This window comes from Glycine soja, chromosome 18 (genome assembly GCF_004193775.1).
Source record: "Glycine soja cultivar W05 chromosome 18, ASM419377v2, whole genome shotgun sequence".
NCBI lineage: Eukaryota > Viridiplantae > Streptophyta > Magnoliopsida > Fabales > Fabaceae > Glycine > Glycine soja.
Genome location: NC_041019.1, coordinates 18,899,899 through 18,922,944, shown reverse-complemented (window position 1 = coordinate 18,922,944; position 23,046 = coordinate 18,899,899). Strand labels below are relative to the sequence as shown.

The window sequence follows — 23,046 nt, the reverse complement described above, 5'->3', positions numbered from 1 at the left end:
GAGACAAACTAGTATAAATTTCATGTGTCTTATTTTCTTTCCTGTAATTTGAACTAACATAGGTTTTGAATTTTATCTTTACTTTTGAAAAATACTGTTGCAGTCAAATGCCAATGTCGTGATGACGAGCGATGATAGCAACAACAGGTAGAGCTAAAGCCACACTGCAACCAGGGCTAGCTGTTGGTAGGATCATTGGACCTCTATTTGGAGGAGGTCCAATTGATTTGCCCTTTTTTCTATGTTATAGGGACCACTGTGTTGGTCATTTTTGGATCTGTCAGGAGCTGCCAAAGTTGAAGCTTTTCAATTGTGGTACCTAGGTGCTAGCGCCTTCTAGTCATCGACAGATTAAGGCTTATGTGAAGTGGTCAGGGTAATTAGCTTTTGCTACTACGTAGTATCTTGACGCAAATAAGGGCTTGCTGAATGCCTCTTTTTGAGAGGTGGCACCAGGTGACGTCTTCCTTCCACCTGCCTGTCGAAGAAATGACCATCACTTTGGATGATGTGTCTTGCCTGTTGCACTTGGTTGTAATAGGCAAACCCATTGATCATGTCCCCTTACTCTTTGACAAAGAGGCAATGGAGATCCTACTGATGACTCATTTGGGCATTTCGAGAGAGACAAAGGTGGCAACGGTGACAAATGTAGGTGCCAAGGTGAGGTTGACATGGCTGGAAGACCTTTATCATCGCTATGTTGAGTCAGGTTTGTATGTTTGGACTGTCACGACTTATCTCTTGCACTTGATCGACAGTATAATATTTGCCGACAAGTCCTTGACTCACGTCTATGTCGCCTACCTCTGTGTTACTCCGTTGAAATAGGGACAACCACCATGTGGTCTTTTACATTACCACCCATTAGAGTATAGCCACAACCTGGGCAGCCACTGGCAAACTATGTACTAGGTGGAGAAACTCTTGCCAGGTAATGCAAATTAGATTTTGTCGATTTTTATCCTAAATTGTCACTGAAAAATAGTTACTAATTGTAATTGTTATTACAGGATCATTTTCGAATAACATCAGAAGCTATGCAGAGCTTGCTGGACCTTAGAGCTAGGCTAGAGGATACAAGTCATTATCAGCTCATAAAGCAAGCTTTGCAACTGTTGTAGGAGGGCTTAGCAGCTAAATGTAGCTCAGACACACAAAGACCCAGGTGTTGGACAAGTGACCTTAATAACTTAAGAGGGGGTGAATTAAGTTTCAAAATTTCCCACTAACAAACTTTTAACCTCCTTCCAAATGATAGGCTCAGAATGCAGAAGAAGAAGCAACGATCAATTTAATAATGTTCTTTAAACATGCAAGACAAAATTAATTGCAATAACATAAATGAGATAAGGGAAGAGAGAAATGAAAACTCGATTTATACTAGTTCAACCACTTCCCGTGCCTACTTCCAGTCCTCAAGCAACCCACTTGAGATTTTTCATTATCTCTATAAATGCTTTATAGACTTTGAACACACCTTGGGATCCCTCACCCTTGTGTTCAAAGATTCTCCAAGAGACAACCCATCTCTTGATTACAATTCTCACAATCCAAGAAACAACCAGTCTCTTGATTACAACTGACTTTCTAAGATGAACAGAAAGATTTTTCTCCTTTAGAGTGGATGATACAAATTGAAGTTCCTAGAGGAATTTTTGTCTTTTAGAGATGATAATACAATTTGAAGTTCCTGGATGAATTCTCAATAGATTTGCAAGTGTTTGCCCAAGAGTTGTTGAGAGAGCATTTGGCAATTAAGTTCTCTTAGAATATCTCTCTCTTGCTTTTCGAAGTCAAACACACACATATATAAGCCATTCGTGCCTTTTCAAAATGGTTTGAAGAGATGTGTCTTTTTAGAAAGATTTTTCTGAAATTCTTTACTGGTAACCGATTACAAGTTTATGGTAATCGATTACACAGTTATATTTTGAAGGATCATGAATTTTCAAATTGAATTTCAGGAGTTCTGTTACTGGTAATTGATTACACACCAATGGTAATCGATTACAACTTTCAAAATTCAAATTTTAAAACCCTTTTGAAAAGCTGATTTGCAAACTTGTCTTCTGGTAATCGATTACACTGCCTGGTAATCGATTACTAGTGCCTTAATATGTTGGAAATAGTTTGTTTTGAGGCAAAAGCTGATCAACCAATGAGATTGTTTGAGGCCTTATCTTTTTCTTGATTTTGTTTGGTTGACCTTAAATTAATCTTGAAGCAATGTTTAACCTTTGAATGTTTGTTGAAGCAACATTGTATTAATTCTACTTTGGCATCATCAAAACCATGTATTCATACACTCAAATTCTCCCCCTTTTTAATGATGACAATTATCATCAAGTGAATTCTTTTTTACATCATCAAAACCTGCATGATTCACACCAGGAAGAGGGCTGGTAAGGAAGGTGGCAAGAAGGGTGACAAAGACGATTAATTATTGTATTGCACATATGTTATTATTAATATATTTTTTACGGTTTGATGTAATATATACATTTTATATGTCGTTTAAAAATATATTTTTTTTCCAGTTTATCATTATCTTTTTTTGTTCATCAACTGTTTAAACAACATGCGCCTAGTAATTTAACAACAACGGTTTCTTCAATTGATTCATAAAACAAACATAAAAAAATAAATAACCATTGATAGTACACACATAAAAAACCAACATATGATATTTAAAAAGTAAAAACATGACTACACAAATTCATTAGCAAATCTTGGTTTCCTTGGTTTGCGTAGTAGGACAAGGATTTCATCTGGAGATTGGTCAAAAGTTGCATTCAACTCAATCAGACCTTTTCTACTAAATTTTGAAAAGATGAGAAACATTTTCCCCACACCTTCGTCACGTTTAAACTCTATACACTTGTATTTAACACAACCATCACCTACGTAAACATGTTGATGGTAAAAAAGATCAAGTAAAATTTTGCAACCTTTGATGACATCCTTGATTGTTTTCCTTAAATTATCAAGCAACATGTCCTCATTTATTGTGACAACTTTAGGATCACTAGGACATTCAAACAATATCCCTTCAGATGATGAATGTATGTCACCTTCACAATACACAACAGCATATACACTCTCCTTATTTTAAACAATTTACTGAATATCAAGAAGCAAAGGTATTGAGTTGCATCAGAGTCCTACTGTTATTTATATTAAATGATCTATTGTTCTCTCGTGAGTCATATCAATTGTTAGATCGCATCGACAATATAAAAAGTTTAGATTGTGTCTATTTAATACAATTAATATGTGTATCATAGAAGAACAATGTTCAGTCAATACGTCTAAAAAAAGTAATGTTCAATCAATAAATGCAATGATGCAATGTTTAATCGATAAAAAATGCCAAATGTATTTTTTATTTGTATTTTAAAAAAACATGATAGAATCATGATTCTGTTATTATTTTTTTCTACCTCAACGGAATCATGATTTCGTTGTGTTATGGGAAAAAATAACAACATAATCATGATTTCGTTGCTTTGAAAAGGTGCAAAAAAAAATACAATGAATGATTTCGTTGTTATACTTTTTTACAACACAAAGAAATCATGATTTTGTTATCTTGTAGAAAAACATTAGAATAGAATCACAATTTCATTGTGTTAAAAGGGGTGTCTTATACGACAGAATCACGATTTCGTTGTGTTATGGAGGGTGTGAAGATAAATGCAACACAGAATCATGATTCTGTTATACATTCTATTCAACAAAATTATGATTTCGTGGGAAGAATAATTTTGGATTAAAAAAAGTTCAGCCCCATGTAAGAAAATGGAATGTGGCTAATAGCAACCCCTATAAACGATCAACCATGCCAGTTTAGAAGCCTTAGCCCAATTAAAAGTTTCTCAATGGGCCTCGAGCTGAATAACTCGACTTTATAGCACATCACAATACATTTCAGTGTTGGATCGAGTGGCCTCAGAATAATTAAGAAGGGGGGTTGAATTAATTATTCCTAAACCTTTACTAATTAAAAAATTTACTCTTCTAAGGCTTTTACTAAATTGTTAAGAGAATAAGGAGTAGAAGAGAAACTTAACAGAAAGTAAAAGCGGAAATTAAATGCACAGCGGAAACTAAAAGAGTAGGGAAGAAGGAAACAAACACACAAGAGTTTTTATACTGGTTCGGCAACAACCCGTGCCTACATCCAGTCCCCAAGCGACCTGCGGTCCTTGAGATTTCTTTCAACCTTGTAAAAATCCTTTTACAAGCAAAGATCCACAAGGGATGTACCCTCCCTTGTTCTCTTTGAACCTAGTGGATGTACCCTCCACTAGAACTGATCCACAAGAGATGTACCCTCTCTTGTTCTCAGTCAAACCCAAGTAGATGTACCCTCTACTTGTACCACAAAGGATGTACCCTCCAATGTGTTAAGACAAAGATCTCATGCTGTTAAACCTTTGATACTTTGTGAATGGGGATACAAAAGAATTCTCAGGCGGTTAGTCCTTTGAACAATTTTGTATTAGGGAAAGGGAAGAATAAAAAAAATTCTCAGACTGTGTCATTTTGAATTCTTTGACAAGGGAAAAGGGAGACACAAAAGAATTCAGGCGGTTAGTCCTTTGTTCTTTCGGAAAAGGGAGAAGAGAGACACAAAAAGAATTCAGGCGGTTAGTCCTTGGCGAATTCTTTTTAGCAAAGGGAGAAGGGAGACACAAAAAGAATTCAGGTGGTTAGTCCTTGGCGAGTTCTTTTTGGCAAAGGGAGAAGAGAATGAAAAGATGAATAGCACAAGTTTTCAAGGTTTAGAAAACCAAAAAACTTCAGAAAGCTTTTGGTACAAAGAAGAAGAAGAAGTTCAAAGAGATTCAAGGCTTGTAAAGGATTGTATAAAATAAGTGTTCAAGATTGAATGAATGAATTAATTGAAAAGCAAATCAAAGTCTTGCTTTTATAGACTCTTCATGTCTGGCCAATAGGACCATTTAGAAGAGTTACAACTTTTAGAAAAACTTAAAACCAATTTGAAAAAGTCAAAACCTTTTTGAAGAGTTACATCTTTCGATTTATTCAGAAACAATCACTGGTAATCGATTACCAAATCAGTGTAATCGATTACACAAGGCTTTTATGTGAAAGGATGTGACTCTTCACATTTGAATTTGAATTTCAACATTCAAAGGGACTGGTAATCGATTACCAAAACATTGTAATCGATTACAGCTTTTTGAAATTAATTGGAACGTTGTAAATTCAATTTGAAAACTTTTTCAAAACAATTTTGCTACTGGTAATCAATTACAACAATCTGGTATCGATTACGAGAGAGTAAAAACTCTTTGGTAAACATGTTTTGAGAAAAATCATGTGCTACTCAATTTTTGAGAAAAACTTTTTATACTTATCTTGATTAAGCCTTCTCTTGATTCTTGAATCTTGATCTTGATTTTTGAGATCTTGAACCTTGATTCTTGACTTTTAACTTTCTTCTTGAGTCTTGAATTCTTCTTGATTCTTATCTTGAACTCTTGAATTGTTCTTGATTCACTTGAGTTGTTCTTTGATTGATCTTTGACTCACTTGAGTTGTTCTTTGATTGATCTTTGAGTTTTTTGTTATCACCTTTGTCATCATCTTTTGTTATCATCATTGTTATCATCAAAACACTTTTGAATCACCTTTGATTCACCATGAAGCTTTGCTTCTATATTCAGGAACTTCTTGGGACACCCAACATTTTTGCTGCTACACCCAACATTTTATGCAACGCCTTTTTTTCATAAAACCGCACTCTCTTAATGTAACTTGCTTCCGTTAGCGTTCTTTTGTGAGCGTTTGTTGTTGCATATGGTGTACATGCATTGTTTACAAATATACGGTGAAGTTCAATGATTTTTCGTCATTGGAGAAGAAGAGGTGCGTATGTTTTTTTTCAAAACATATGGATTGACAATCCGTATAGTTCATACACGGATTGTCAATCCGAACAGTTCATACACGGATTGTCAATTCGTATGTTTTGAATTTTTTTTAAATTATAATTTATATAGAATTTTTTTATACATTTAATTTATTCACAAAATTGATATTTAACTGAATGTTGTATTTAGATGTTTATTACAATAATTAATAGTTAAAAAAATTGGTATTTAATTGAATGATGTATTTGGATGTTTATTATAGTGATTGAAAATTTAACAAATATGGTATTTAATTGAATGATGTATTTAGATGTTTATTACAACAATTGATAATTAAAAAAATTTGGTATTTAATTGAATGATGTATTTAAATGTTTATTACAATGATTAAAAATTAAACAAAATTGATATTTAATGGAATGATGTATTTAGATGTTTATATATGTAAAAAAAATACATTATTAGATCAAAATTAACTATAATAAGATCAAAAAAATATATTAGTAGATTTATGTTAATAATGCATTTTTTTACATATGTAAATTATTATTAAACTTATAATTTTTATTTACAATTTATATATGTTAACAAATTAATTATTAGATAAAAATTAATTGTCACAAAATTTATTATGTAAATTTACATGTGCATTAAATATACATTAGAAATTTTAGTGTTATATATAGTAACATTAATTATTTTATAGTATAAATGATCTAGTAGCTTAGTTGGTTAGAGTGTCGTGTTAATAACACGAAAGTTATAGGTTTGATTCTTATTTGAGCCATTAATTTTAAATTAATTTGTAAAATATATTTTTGAAAAAATATTAAAAAAATCTTATGAACCACTTACGGATTGTCAGTCTACATTAATTTTACAAAAAAATAAAACCGGAACTTCATATGTTATGCTGGGTGTCCCAGCAAAAATAGTGGTGCCCAAAGCAATTTTCATACATTTTCCATATTTCTTTCTGGGTTCCCGGTCCCTCTTCCCAAGCAACATGATCAGACACAAATTGAAAAGTAGCAATATGATGCAAACTGTGTGCATGAAAAGCAATTGCTTTAGGCATTTAATTTTGCATTAGATGAAAATTGGGAACGTAATCTTGTTGTCACTTCCGACCAAAAAGAATCGGGAAAGGGAATGTTGCAGTGGAGCATGACAGAATGTGATCCTTGCTTTCTTTTCCTTTACACATATTCTATTAATTAACCAATACTATTAGCCGTGTATCACAATGAATATTAAACCAATCACACAATTTATTTATAAACCCAATGAAGATAAGTACTACCACCTTTTTTTCAAGTTTCCAAGGTTACAAATCCAAGGTGTGTGCTATTATTATTCACCAAAAAAAAAAAGGTGTATGCTATTATTAAGTAATGTGAACAGTGTGCTGCAATTGACAAAATTAAAAATCGAGCCAACGCATATAACTTTTGGCCAAACAATAGTACTTTTTATCCTTCATATTGGAACCAAGCATTTTTTTTTCTTCCTCTCTAAACAGTTCTTTTTTTTTCTTTTAGGTTTACGATTGCAACGTGGGGATTGGTGGCCGCATTCCAATTAAGACTAGAAGGTTATTTGTATATTGCCATTCGGGGTTAACTCAAAACTCTGAAAGATTTATAAAGTTTATTTCAATTTATGAAAATGGTTTATCATAATTCAAACATTTTTTAGCTTATTTCAAAGCTTCATATAAAAACTTATTAAATTAGTTCTTTCTAATTTATTTTAGTAATAGTAAACTTTCATTTGATAGGATTTTATTGGATAAATTAAAAATTTATAAAGATGTTTACTAAACCATGCCTTAATTTCATGGGTCAAACAACTTGAAACTTGATTACAACAAAGGCGTTAATGGGTACATGTATGAAGTTGTAAAGTAAGAACACATATATATGTTCAACGCTCGAGGTTAATTTTTATTTTTCATTAGTGGGAAGGAGCTTGGGTTCTTTTGTGATATAGATGTGAACGCACTTTACATAGTTTCTATATATTACTGTTCTTTTATTTTTTGCCCCACGTTCTTCTCATTAATCGCCACATCGACACGTATGGCTGCAAACATATATATAGTTCAACGAAGTCCTGATTTGACGCTTTCATGTTCCATTTACCTAAGCATTGTAGTAATCTGAAAGAGCGTGTGAGAAAGTAGAAGAGAGAAAGTGTGGAGAATTTCATTTCATCTTTACTCATTTAAGAAAGGACAATAAACGCTATGATTAATTAATGACCAAAAGAATCAAAATAAAAAATATATAACAGCGTGATGATCCTTATCCCCCTCAACATTCCCTATATGTAATTAAATCAAATCAATCTTATACACCAATGCATTTTCGTCGTACTCTCTTAGCTCTCCTCTTTTTTACTTCATACTTTATTCCTTCATAATTTGGGAAACAAGCTTTCGGCTAAACAGCTTCCCCCTCCTTCTTCTGTCTATTCCATCCATCTTTTCTTGTTTTTCATTGCTATTCTACACATGCAAGCACCACAAAGTAAAACTTGTGCCATTTCATTTCCTTTCACCCCACAATATCGTCATATTTTAACTTTACCTACACTTTAAACTTGCCTTACTTTGTTGCATCCAAACCAAATCTTGCCCTATAACTTTTTTATTTTGAAAGGGTAGGCCTTTTTATTATGTGAATGAGGAATAGTATAGTCTTACAAGAATGTGAAATAGGGTAATCAGTTTCAGACATGTCATGCTAGCTACTTTCACATAAAGATTGCTGGGTGCATCTTTTAATGACTAAGACAAGAGAGAAGAGGGTTTATTTATTTTGGACTATAAATAAATAAAATCTATACATATGTAACTAAATTGAATGAATCAAAATTAGTGTTGAAGAGGTGGTGGGGTGGGAGTGATAGATGGACATGGTAGATCAATAGGGTTTTGATGATTAAGCAGACGACTCTTTTGTCTCCACTCTTGTCACTATAGAGGTCCATGGTCAGCACTATCACAAAGCATCAATAAAGAACACCACGACATCCACGTTATAAGACGCTCCCCCTCGAGACTAGCTCATCTTTCTCCATCTTTTTTCTTTGTGGCATCCAAAGAGACAAATGCGTGTAAGTTGATGATCAAAAGCTTCAGCTAAAAATTAAAATTAAAAAAAATTGTGAATCTTTGAATGCATTTGTAATCTACAGTATATGCTAACTAGCCACATTGTCTACGCCGTATGTAACAAATAATGTTAATTAATTTCACTAATGCTTTGTGGGTTTTCTTGAAAATGACTAAAGGGGACATGGGTGAACATATGTATGATTATATGTGCATGCGAGCGTTGTTAATTATGAGTGCTATGACTTAATTTAATTAGGAAGAATCAAAGTGATCATTGGCTGGGACTTGTAAGCATGACATTGATTATTGGGCAAACAAAATATATACTACAAAGAGTTTTTACGTATAAATATGAAGTTTAGGGTGCCATCATTTTTATTGTCTCGGCTTCACTTTTTTTCTTGCTTGCTTTTCTTTTATTATCTGTCTCTTACTCTTTCCATAAAAAATCTGAATTAGAATGGGGACAATGAGTACCTCAAGGACTTGCGATTAGTGATATGTGTGGTATTCAGCATCAAATCCTTCAGAAACCATATCTGAGAATTCACCATCATTCTCACTTTTGAACCCTTAACCCATTAAGGGCCCTTTATATATGAAACTTTTAGCGTTAGGCCCACGAGAATATGGTTAAATTTTACAACCAAAAATATATGTATTTTCTAACGGGCTAGGTCTTCTCTCTATCCTTGTCATATGGACACCAAAAGTGGGAAATTACAAATTCCCTTACAAAAAGAGAGGATAAAGAGCTAGATTCTACATCCCACAGAAAACACCCCCAAAGCCCTACCATTTTATTGCGGGAGGAAAAGTATCTTTGGCTTTTTGGTTATATACTTAGGATTCCTCACTCATTTATAGCTTTAAAGGTTATTTTGTTCACAAATAAAGGAACTTCGTCGGGGAAGGTAATTCTTTAATGCAAGATAAGGAAAGCAAGAGATGTAAAGGAACCTTCGTGCATTAGTATACGCATTTAAGACAAAAACAAAAGGCAGCTTAGTGCATGGTTGGTCCCCTTTGCTATGTGAGTGCACATGGCATCCTCTAATAGGTTTATAAATTGCTGATTAGAGTTTAACTTGAAGATTTTAGTGAACATAATTACTATGCCATAATAATAAGTGAATTATAGCTAGGCAATACAAAAAATTCGTGAACCGATCAAGTAGCCCAAACTCCCATGTGTAAACTTTGGGCCTCGTGATGGATGATATTTGTGGGAACCAAATGGCACGACATAAATCCAAAATTCTCATTTAATTTTTCAACTTTTTGATGACCAATGAGATGGCGTTTGGCATCATGCCCCAATCTTCGGATATTTTTAGCCACCATTCATATTAAAAAAAAAAATACTCAACTACCATAAACCCATTAACAACGCTTGTTATCAATAAACTAACAAAATCTTATAAGAAATAAAAAAAAAATACTATTGTATGTTAACTTTGATGACAGAGCTATAAATATCCTCTTTTTTGGTCGATCCAGTGTTTAGGTTTGTTAGCTGTGCATGTATACAAACTTGGCTTATGTGCGTTTCTTTATAAAAGGATTGGGAAGAAACCAGTATTGTGTCTGTGTTGTTTAAATTTATATTGGCATTATTGTCCTACCATCCCAGTGTTTGTCCTAATATCTGTCCCATTAACCCTATAATTCAAAAGCATGCTTTTGATTAATATCCTAAACTTTTGCCCCAACTTGGAGATAAAATTATATTTATTAATTAACCCTATTATTTGATTTGCATAACCTGTTCGGAGGGAAGTTGAAATTAGCACATAGTCAAAGAGAAATTCAATTTTTATTCATATTCTTTTTCATAATTAAGAGAAAGAAAGAAAAGACAAAAAATATCAAATTAAATGAATAATAAAATAAAGAAAAAAATAATTATATAAAATATAATAAAAATACTACTATGTCATAAGAATAAAGTAACTTCAATTCAAATTTAATGGATCCCATATATCCCACCCGCGTCGGTTATCAGGTAATGCAATATTAGTGCATTAATTGATTGATGGAAGCAGCAGCTACCTTTAATTAATAAGCATGTCTTAATAAATTGACAAGTGGAGTAAGACAGTTGGGTTGAGGGATCCACATTTGGAACTATACGAAACCCTTAAAAAAGCAGGAATAGTATGGTACATGTGGAAAGTGACCATCCATTACTCATCTCAATATTATGGATGACTTAGATATCCTCTTACTTCAAGGATGAATTCTTATATACTACACCATGTAAAGGTCATTTAATAATAATAATTCGAATGGAGAGAAAAAAATCTGTCGTCTAATGGATCAATCAAGTGCCCATATTTTCTTCGTCATTGATTCATAGCTCCATCAATTATGCTGAGAAAACATCCAAGAGCATTGGGAGAAAAGAGGTAATGAGCTAAGATTGTCACTAAGTTGCCATAATTTTCTTCACTATGGTCCATCTATGCAGAGTTTGATGTATGGGTCTAGACAGCAGTGTATGGATGTGATGGAGAGAATGGGATGTTCATCCAGTAAACAGTTTTATTATATGGTTGTCATGCAAACGTACGGGTGATATGATAATTAAGATTGCATAACATGCATGGTTACTTTTCTCAAAGACACTACGGGGAAAAAGCCATGGTAGTGTCTAGTGGGTTAATGTGTTATTGTATGAAAAAAAACTAATATATCTTATGTCGGGGTAATGGGGCTAAATGACAAGCTCTCCGTGAGCTTAACTTTTTACTATTTGTAGCTAGGGAAGAAGAAATTCTAAACTGAAGTAACTTTTTTAAGATATGTTACTTTGTTTTTTTATTTTAGCTTTTTGCTCTCCAAACTTTAATTTGTACTGGTTGTTTGTTTACATACTTTTTTAAGTAATTATGGCAAAGGCTTCTTCCTATTGGCTCCGTTGGTGGTGGCTACCCATCTTCCACTTAACTATAAATAAATGATTTATTTGTTTACTCATTATAAAAGAATGATTTATTTGTTAAGAAATATCTAACGTAAAAAAATGAAAAAACAATTAGTATGTTTGGATTGACAACGAATATTCAAAAATCACATGTCCTACCATGATTTTTAACCACATGAGAGAGCAGTTTTAAGACTATCATGATTTTTTCAACATGGTCCATCGCGTTTCCAATTAAACAAGTGCTATATTTGGGTATATCCTTATAAATGATCCACATATGAAGATCTATTAGTGTGTTTGGAAACTTGAAAAAAAGGGAAATACATTATGTTTAAAATATAGAAAGGGAAACTATAACATAAGATTCTTACCATCACATTCAAGATGTGAAGCTAAACACATTATAATTAAGTAAATTAATACATAGATATATATGTAATGCAAAGTATGTCGGATATTTCATGAAATGGGAAATGGGGCTACTGGTGATAGTTTGTTTGTATAATACCACAATAGCACAGTCTGTGACGGTCACGAGCAAGCACTGACTAATTGAGGAGTCATAATCAGTGAGTGATTGGCCATCTTTATAGCTAGCGGGGACAACGAGTCCACCGGCTTCAGATTTCTGCCTCACTAGATTCCAGAGAGGGTCTTATAAGTTTCTTTTCATTCAGTAATAAGAACAAATGACAAACCTACAAAGTATCTTAAATGAGAGTCATGTGGCACGACCTTGCAATACCCAATAGTATTATTTCAAGCGATTTTTGCGTGGACTGTAAGTTCTTTAGACAAGTGGGGTGTAAATAATTCAAATTGTACATTATATTTAGATGCATATGGTTGTATTGTATTGTATATAACTTTCATGTTTGAATTGCTTTGGGGTCAGTGAGCCCGTGAATCACATGATTCATTCAAGAATGAGTCCAGGATTTCCCTAGATATAATAGAATATAATGGAAAGATATGTAAATGAAAGAAATCTAAGAAATTAATAGTTGTCATTATATATTAATCAATCCAATACACAGCACACAGGAAAAAGGCCCCAAAGACCTTTTACCCCTATGTGAAAGAGGGTTCTCCTCTCTTGAAAACAAATAAAAAAATTCAAGGTTTTTAAATTAAAACCTATATATACACGTGTTTCCATCACACGCGCGGACACCAGCCATTGGAGTCCTGTATAGTTAGGCCAAAACTCATGGCCAAAAATAGGAAAAAATATATAAACAGCTCCCGCAAAGAAAAACCAAGAAAAAGAAAAATCACACGTACACACTTCATTGGCACGCACCAGAACCGACTGCACACGTGCCAATACCCAACAAAAAAAGTCCACGATTTGTAGCCAAACTTCAACTTATTGCCCTTCAATTGTTCTTTACTGTTGAGGGTCCCATCAAAGTAGTAGTAACGTGGATGATGAAGAAGCAGTGATGCTGGCCAAGAAATGAAGCTTTGCTTGACTTATGAATACCATGATATGAACATTGAACACTTCAAACTTCTAAGTTTCAACTTTCAATAATCACCAGAGTTTCTCATACCTTCTCTCTACTTTTTCTTCTTCTCAATCTCTACAGCGTTGCCCCCACCATCTTTCATCTCCTTCACCAATAATTAATGCAAACTTTGAATTCCAGCCCGCAACTCACTTCTTTCTTCCACACTCACAGGTTACAAGAACAAATCACATTAAATTCTTCTACCCCTGTTTCAGTGTTTCACTTCTTTCTTCTCTCATTTCCTCTCCCACGGTAACATGTCGCAAAATCCCTCTTCCCTATGTGAATTCTGCAAACTCAATATTAATAAGTCACCAACATAAAAATAAAAATTACTCCAAACCCATCAAACTCTCTTAGTATATACGATAGAGATATATCATATATATACTATTATAATCTACACCCTCACTCAAGTCATTTTTTAATTGCAAAAACCCTCTAAAAAATGTTGAGGTTTCTAGACAACTTGGCCCACCTTATTCCCTCTCTTTTTCTTCCCTTCTTTTATTATTGTTGTTCGTTTTCTCTTCACTCGGAGTTTCCTTTGTCATCTACCCACAAACGGTTATTTAATTTCCTCCTCTTACAAGACAAGGAGAAGGAGGTTGAAGAGGATGATGAGAATGATGATACAGTACTTGACCTCATTCGGGTCCGAGTTGTTACTCGCAGCTGCGGCAACACTTTAGTAGGGAGTTTCCGTTGGTTATTGTTAATCACAAGCTCTTGCATCAACTGGTAGCACCCTATTACTTTTTCCTGCAATAATCACATATACGTGCTTTGGCAATTCGATCCATTTAACATATACAAAAACCAACGCATCATAATTTAACATACTATGCTTACTTTTCTTAGTCCCTCGCACCATGACTCAGCATTTTCGGGCTTAACCACAGACCAATTAGGAATTTCATTAGCTGCAGTGAGTATGGCTGCAGCAGCAATGCATGAAGGCCAGTAAGCAAGAAAGCTAGCCTCTGTGGACAAAGTAATCAAATAGGAAACTCATTAATTTTAGTTACTCAAAATACAAACCTTCATTACTAGTATTCAATATTTCTTAAAACTTATAACTTTATTCAATAAATTACATATCATAGAAATGGATACCTTGGATATTAGATACGATGATTTCTGTTGCCCTGGAAATAAGGAACCGGATAAAAGTTCCAGTTGAATCTACTTTGCACGCAAAGAAAGCGAGGAAGCAAAGTGGTGTTACTGATCTTAGCCTCCAATCTAAGACACCGAGAACAAGTAGCTCCATCCTACGAATTGTTCTCGGCTCAAATATGTACTTGGCACCTTCTATCTGCAGTTTATAAATACATTGTGAATTACGTAGTATTGTATATGAACTGACATGCCAATATTTCAACATGGAAGTTTTAACTTTTAATCATTAATAATGATTAGTTTTTAATCATTAATGTGTATATAAACAGAAGATAATATCATATTATCTTCGCACCAAATTCAATAGTGCATGTGTAAACCCATGATTCTGCTGCAAAAGGTAGCGTATGTTTGGGTTCATTTTATTGATTCTAGTGCAAAAGCAAACCCAAATGTCAAAAGTTTTCATTACAAAGGAGCGTATGTTTGAGATCATTTCATTACAATGATTCTACTGCAAAAGCAAGGAGCGTATGTTTGAGTTCATTTTATTGATTCCAGTGCAAAAGTAAGGTCAACACATATGGAAAGTTTGTTAATTTTTATTAATTGAAAATTCAAATCCACTATCTATTGTTTTATTTCTTCGTTACTAAATTAATCTTATATCTTTCAATCCCGATAGAACTTATATATTTATACCTGAAGGTCCAAGAGAGATGGAACAAGAGGTTCTTCCATCTTTGCTGCCAAAGACAAGCATGCAACAGATACAAGTTGCAGAGGCCACCCATTTGTTTCCTGTAGACATGTATGCACAGGATCGTATCAAACAGTGAATCAAAAAGGTCATTATAATCATCATCACAATAATTGCTTCCAATATCTCGATTAGTAGTGGTAATAATACTTTTCAAACTTTCTGGCACAAGTGCCAGCATGTATCCCTCACGTGACATGCACCTGCAGATAAAAGTACTAGAATCTTCTTCTGCAAGCTGTCACTATCCCTGTATAGCACTACAACAGTATATATTGCCGAATACGCACGTTGTTTACATTTACACGCTGTTTTCTTTTAAAGTAAAATTCACTTAATTCTCGTACGTATAAATAACTCATATAATACCTGTAATAACTTTTGCTTATAATTCAACATTTATAGAAAAGCATGGCATAAGGTTTTGTCGTACATAAAAAAATAAATGCTTTGTTTAATCAATAATTGAGAGGTTATTGGAATAGTAACTCCTTTTTAGATTCAGCATAAAGCGACCCGAAACACTTAGAATTTTCTTGACATAATAATTATAACTTATAATTTTTGCACGTAACCGACGACAGAAAGAGTAGCATGATAGCAAAGATATTTTATACATAAAAAAACTCCGTATATAATTTCATATTTTATAGTATTTTTTAATGCATGTCATATGCATCCCAACTCCAATATAAATAAATGTACCAGTACGTTAATCTCATATTAAATAACTTCGCATTACCTACCTATCCAATACTCGGGTTCACATCTTTCTGAAAAATATATTATAGTAAATATATATAACCTTTTATCCAAAAATAAAGAGAAAATATGAAATATGGTGAATAATTTCAGAAAATGAAAAATAATATTAAAAAAGTACTATATTAATACAATGACTTTATAATCAAGAAAACAAAATAAAGTATGAGAATGTGTTGCCGTAAGCTTCAAGTCTGAAATGTCAAACATAATAATTACCGGATAGAAATGAAATTTTATTTGCTTACACTTAATAATAATGACAAAAATTGATTTTTTTTTATATTGATATTGTAAAAAATTTCACTATACCGATTAATCAAGAATTATTATTATAATTTTTTAAAATAATTATCATAAAATAAACAAATTTACATAAATAGCTTGTGATTAAATATATAAAATTTTTTACATTGCGCGCGCGCGCGCATATATATATATATATATATATATATATATATATATATATATATATATATATATATATATATATATATATATATATATATATATATAATATAAAATTTTACATTGTACATATATGTATATAATATAAAATTTTGGATTTAATTTTAAACATTTTAAAGCTGCTGAGAAACGAGAGCTCACCGGCAACCGGCGAGAATCCAAAAACCGATCCATATAGTTGACGGCGAGGTACGCCGTCAAAGGCTGAAAGCCATAGTACGCGTGTACCTGCGAAACACGCATCATCAAACAGTCACTAATCAATTCGCATGAACAAATCAGAAAAAAAAACTAACGCCGTCAACCCGCAGTGAACTCCGTACGACGCAGATCTAGAAGATACTAGAAGGCCGTTACGAAGAAGAGACGGTTACAGTTACACCAGCGGTGCATTTTAGCGTAGAGCAGTTCGGCGAGTTGAGTGGCAATAACGTAATACAAGCGCAACCGCGTGTCCGATTGTTGAAGAAAGTTTTTTAGTGTTGTTTTGTTCAGTTATTTGTTTTTATGTTTGTTTAGTTATTTCTTATTTTACCTTGAGAATCCATCCAACTGATTCTTCTCTGGCGTTGGCGTCCAGGGAGCGAGATTGGAACCGCGACAGGTACTCGAATCCCGGAACGAAGTTGCGCTCGTGCTCGATGAAGCTCGCGATCGAATAACAATCCTCTGTCGTCGGCGACGGCGGAGGAGGTGAGGAGTCGATGTCGGAGAAGGAGCACTCCGGCGACTCTCCGGAGAGGATTCCGGAGGAGTCCTCGCCGCAGAGGAGGTCGTAGTCGGAGAGGCAGGAAACCGACATGAGGAGCCCCGGCGGTGATTCCGCATTCATTGAGTTGCCATGCCGAGTCGCCGGAGAGGCTGCCGGAACCTGACCGGAGATGTCGCCGGAGAATTGGTTTTGCTGCAGAGAGGGGAGAGAGAGTGGTTGTTGATGAATGGAAGACTGATATCGTTGTCTTGGTTTGAAGGCTCTTCTGCATCTGATTGTGTGACTATAAATATGCGTGCTTCTGTCTGTTTTTCCTCTAACAATAATTAAAACTATTACTATTAATTTTATTTTTTTACCATTTTATTGGAATATCACTGACTTTGTCTTTCATACAATATTTAAATTTGAGATCTTATGTGAGAAGATGAAGATTAATATCATTTAAATTAACAATTTTTTTTATAAACTATTACTAATATAAATATTCTTGTTAAGCTTCTTTTTTCCTCAAATATCTACGCTGGGAGTTTTTCATTTTGGCCAGAATATATTGTTTGAACTTATAATTAAAAAAAGTTGAGGATAGGATTAGTTAAATTTGTTTAACTTTCATTGTGTCCAGAATTTAATTAGAATATAATGATAATATTAATAATTTTTTACATTGTCATTTAATAATAAATTGTTATGGGATTGTTAGTTTTTATAATAATCATTTTAAAATTTAGATATAAAGTAATTTCAATCCGTTAAATTAAAGTGAGTAATTATATTAGATAGATTATTGACCTAGGACAAACTCTTGAAAGGGGTTGACTTGGTGTGTTTTAATAAATTGAATTTTTTTTATCAACAAATAATAATTATCAGTTCCTTGATTTTTATTAATGTAAAAAATTTAAAATTATAATTTTTTTAACTATTAAGTCACCTTATAATTTATTATTTTCTTTTTAAGGTTGATAAATGGGCCAATGCAAAAAATTGGTAGGTATTTACCAAAGGTATTCTCCTACTCAAATCAATAATAATTACATTAGAGTGATAATGAATATTAAATGGTTATCTACTACAACGAAGTGATATATACAAGACTCAAAGATGAGCTGAATTTTGCGTCATGGGATGTAATATGATGTTTTTAATTGCCCTTAACGTTGACTTTAACCGAAGCTTGTAATTATGGTTGATCCAGTATTTGGATATAAGAGTATCAGTATATGAATTGGGTTTAGCCCAGGTTCATAACAAATTTAAAAAATTTATACTCGATTTATAAAATTAACAAGAGATTTTAATTTCAAGTTCTAGTTATAAAATTACATTAAATATTTAAAGAAAAAATTAATCACCTATAATGATTATATAAAACTCGAGTATGGTCTACAAAAACAAAATGAAACATTGTCTTTAAAGTCTAAGTTTATATTTTTTTGTTAACTTTGTATTTTTAACATTTGAGACATAGAACTGTACGTACTAGCAAGCAGCGGCACGTTGAGTAAGTCTAGGAATACACGTGAGATCCAATAAATAGAAATTAAAAAATATTTGAAAAACATTAAATTTAAAGTTTATAATATATAAATATTTCTAACTATAAATTTAAAACAAATTTTATCCCATTTCAAAAACAATAAAAATAGGTTTTTACTGGGTTTTGTTTCAATTTTTATTTTTACCCTAACCCACATTTTTATTTTTACCCTCACTCATGCTGCTTCACCCTTCACGCCATTGTGTTGTGCACTATCTCTTTGTGCCGTTCAATCTGCGCCGCTCGAAGTCGGTCGCCGCCTCTAGCATTGCTACGGGTGATAATGGGGAATCAAATTGGGATTTTCATTGTTTATTCATAAGGAACTAGAAATTGGAGAAAATGTGTAATGAGTACCAAATCCAAATTGTAGGATATCGTTTATTTATTAGGACAGTAGGACAGAGTAATTGTTGGAGAAGTTCCAATTGAAAATAGTTACGTGGAATTCTAACAAATTCTGAAACTAGAATGTTGATAAGATTAATTTGTGAATTTTAATTCTTAAATAATTAATTAAGGTGACTACATATTATATTATAATATTTATATTTTTTATGTGCGGAATATAAATAATTTAATTTGATGAGTTTATTAGACTATTATAAATTAACGAGTTTAATAGAAATCGATTTATCCAGTAATAAGAAGTCTAAATTTAAAATATAATTGTTGTTCCAATACACCAAATCAAAAAATAATTTTTTTTCTCTATCTAAGAAGAAAATGACAATTCCAAAAGAAATATGGTGATTTGATAGAAAAAGGTCATTAAATTAATTATTCGTGACTATTGTTTAAAGTCTGCTACATTTATTTGATCAATTATTATAAATTCAAGTATTTTTCATAATTTCTCTTAATTAACATGATATGTTTCTGGTGATTATTAATATTTTATAAAGATTCCCTAAAAATTTAACATAGTGTCTTATTTCATTTGTTACAATTTGAATATTGAAGCACAAAATCAAGACTTCTAAAATCATATTTTGAAATGCATTGGTTCTAATTATTTGTTGTCCCCTTATTACTGCATAAACAACTTGGTAATTGGTGTTTGGGAACCTACCCATATCATCTGACTAGTATATTTTGTTTTGTTCATGTTCTGTTAAGAATGTACAATGGTATTGAATCAGATATTGGAAGCACAGGCTCAAATAGAACTTAGTTGGAAAACACCGCCGCCAAGGCTTGATAAAATTTAATATTGATGCTTCAGTTAAGCAATCCAAAGGAGTAATACTGGTTTTGGTCTTGTATTCCGGAATTGGCATGGTGAGATTCTAGTCTTTGCGACAAATTTTTCTGCTGAGTGTGTGCCACCCAATGTGGCAGAAGTGTTACGCTTGAGGTGGACAATTGAAACAACAAAACATGAACTCTTTTTCCAAGTGAAGTTCAACACAAATTTCAAGAAATTACAACTGACTTGGAAACAAGGAAACCATATTAGTTATAGCTAATTCAATTCTTAGGATTGATTGAAGAGGCTAGGAAGCTAGCAAGTGGAAACACTTTACATTCTTTATTGTATGTCCCTCGTATTTGTAATAAAGCCGCTGATAAGCTTGCTAATTTGACTTTTTCATTTCATGAGACATATTGGATGGAGGAATTGTCCCTTTGATTGAGTATGGTGTACATTGATTTGCTTCTTTGAATTAAATTAGACAGTTCAATCTTTAAAAAAATAAAATAATGAATAATACGTTTATGTCATTATTTCTTTTGTATAGTTTTAACATATTTATTTTGTTGTAGAATTTTTTATTTTTTTCATATTTAATTATTTTTTATTTTAAATTATTTTTGTGTTATTATTTTTTATATTGCATGATTTGATAATGGAGCGAGATAAGATAGAATATTTTATTTATTTTACCTATTTTCGATTTACAAAAACTTTTTAAAAATTAAAAACCAAAATAAACTAAAACTCAAAAATCAAAACATAAACTAGTTTTATTTTTCAAAATTTCTAAATTGTTAACAAAAAATCACCCACAATGAGACCTAAGTTTATTCTTTTCAAATTTGAAAATGAGGGTGAGGGAGATTCCTAATTTTGATAAGCAAAACATTATGAACTATTTGTTTCTTGTTCACATGATGATCAGCTTCATAACTCACCAAAACATTATCATTATAGTAGCATTGATGGAAAATAACTTTGAAGTGGGGAAATATGTACAGATAAAATATATAGTTACAAGTTAGAATTCTAGGAAATGTATAGTTGGTTGTAAAAAAAAAAGTGTACTTTTCGCAAATAATCTTTTGATAGATCTCAAATTACTTTTTTGGTTAGATTCATTGATCATGTGTTGTTCTTTTGGATTGGTTCTAGCAATGAAATGTAAAGTAAGTTAATTATATATTATTTAAGTTAAATCTTGTTGACGAAGACTTCTATAGTTGCCTTATTGAAACCCACAGTTAGTTTGGTTAAAAAATCAATAATTTGTATGTTAAATATATATATATATATATATATATATATATATATATATATATATATATATATATATATATATATATATATATATATATATTCGTTGCTAAATAAATTTTCTCTTGTAATTGTATTCAATCAAATCTTCCTCTCTAGGTCCATACAAAATCTTCTCCCTCTCCTAACTCTTTTTCTTTGTTTTGTTCCATAGAAATCTTATCTTGTTGTACCATTTTCTTTTTTCTTTTTTGTTCATAGAGAGGAGTCAAACTCTAGTACTAGAAAATTTACAGTAATTTACACATACGACTCAATCAATTAGTTATCTCATTAGTTTGTTACCATTTTCATAATATGAGAAACTAGCTTTAAAAGCTTCAAAAGTCATTAAAGTCAATTAGATGAAAAAGACTATATTGCCTCAATATTAAAAATTAAGGGACAAATTAAACTTTTTAATAATAAGGGGGGCAAATTGGACAAACTAAATAAAAGAAGGACCAAAAAGTAATTTGGCCAAATTATTTGGTGTTTTTTTTTTTGAGTTGTTGATATGCACTTTATTTAATAGTATGACTGAAATATGTTATTGTTCTTGGTGCTTCAAAATATTGATCATGTCCAAATATTGTTTCAACCATTTTGGAGGATTTTTTGGGCTTTTGATGCATATAATACCTTAAAAACCTATATAGGACCGGGCCAAAAGACGCCCATTGGGTAAAAAAGTCCACAAAGTCCTATGGACTAAGGCCAATCCATGAGCCAAAAAAATAAAAAAAATTACTTAAAAAAGTTAGCCTAACTCATTTCATGAACCAACTTACTCCATGAGTTAATTAACCCACTTTATGGGTTAAGCAAGTCACTAAATCCTCACTTTTTAAATATCAAATATAATAAGTATACAAAACTCACTTTTGAAATAATTGTATCCCCTTGAAATAAAATTAAACATGAATAAACTATTTTATAGAATCGAGGATCTACTTGATTATGTATTGTTCTTGCCATGGGAGGTGTACGCCATATGATATTCCTGATATACTCCATAACCTAATTACAAGTCTCATAATCACAAAGAAAGAGAACATATATTTCACTCACTCAAGTGCAACCTATATTTCAATCAAACTCCATAACCTTCTTACAAGTCTCAAAATTACAAACTTACATTTTTCATATTCATTCATCTTCTACACCATACATACTTCATTGTAACATTAGAACATCCATGGTATAATCATCTTAGGCAACAATTCTTGAAGCAAAACATGTTTAACAACACAATAATCAAGCAAAGGTTGGTATAACCATAATTTCTTATTCAAATTAAAGAGCATATGTAATTAATTAAGCTTCCAATAAAGTAATTAGAAATGATAAGGAGTCAGCGACATAATTAATACATTTTGAAATTTAAACTTCATAATTGTATCCCCACTGTCTTTTGTGATAAGTTGTATCTCATTGCATTTGGAAAGAAATTCGGAAACTTAATTTACAGATTGCAATTTGAAGCAAATGCTTAAACATAAAAGTTAACAACAATTTACTATAATGCTAATATAGCTAAATGTCTCTTCATAGAAGCATAACTTTTAAACATTATTAATTCACAAGGACATATATAAAACAAAAAATCAGGTACTTTATTGTAAACTCTCTTACTTGAGTCTTAATCAAATTTAAAATCAAAGGACAAATTGATTTTGATTTACTAGAAACAACAAAAAAGCATGAACCATAAATCTTAT

General features: G+C 32.1%; 1 protein-coding gene across 2 annotated transcripts; it reads right to left on the bottom strand.

Moving 5' to 3' along the window:
- Positions 1–12,932: 12,932 nt before the first annotated feature.
- Positions 12,933–17,590, bottom strand: LOC114396483 (cyclin-D1-1-like). 2 transcript variants are annotated; one of them, XR_003663306.1, is made up of 7 exons: positions 17,115–17,590; positions 16,721–16,807; positions 15,292–15,390; positions 14,584–14,785; positions 14,320–14,450; positions 13,946–14,229; positions 12,933–13,756 (listed from the first exon to the last, which is right to left on the bottom strand). XR_003663306.1 is itself a non-coding variant. In XM_028358490.1 (6 exons), the coding sequence occupies exons 1-6, from the start codon at positions 17,409–17,411 to the stop codon at positions 13,999–14,001; spliced, it is 1,047 nt and encodes a 348-aa protein (XP_028214291.1). In that variant the 5' UTR covers positions 17,412–17,590; the 3' UTR covers positions 12,933–13,998. The 2 variants fall into 2 exon arrangements, 1 of the variants encoding a protein (XP_028214291.1); XM_028358490.1 differs by having other exon boundaries at positions 12,933–14,229.
- Positions 17,591–23,046: the final 5,456 nt, after the last annotated feature.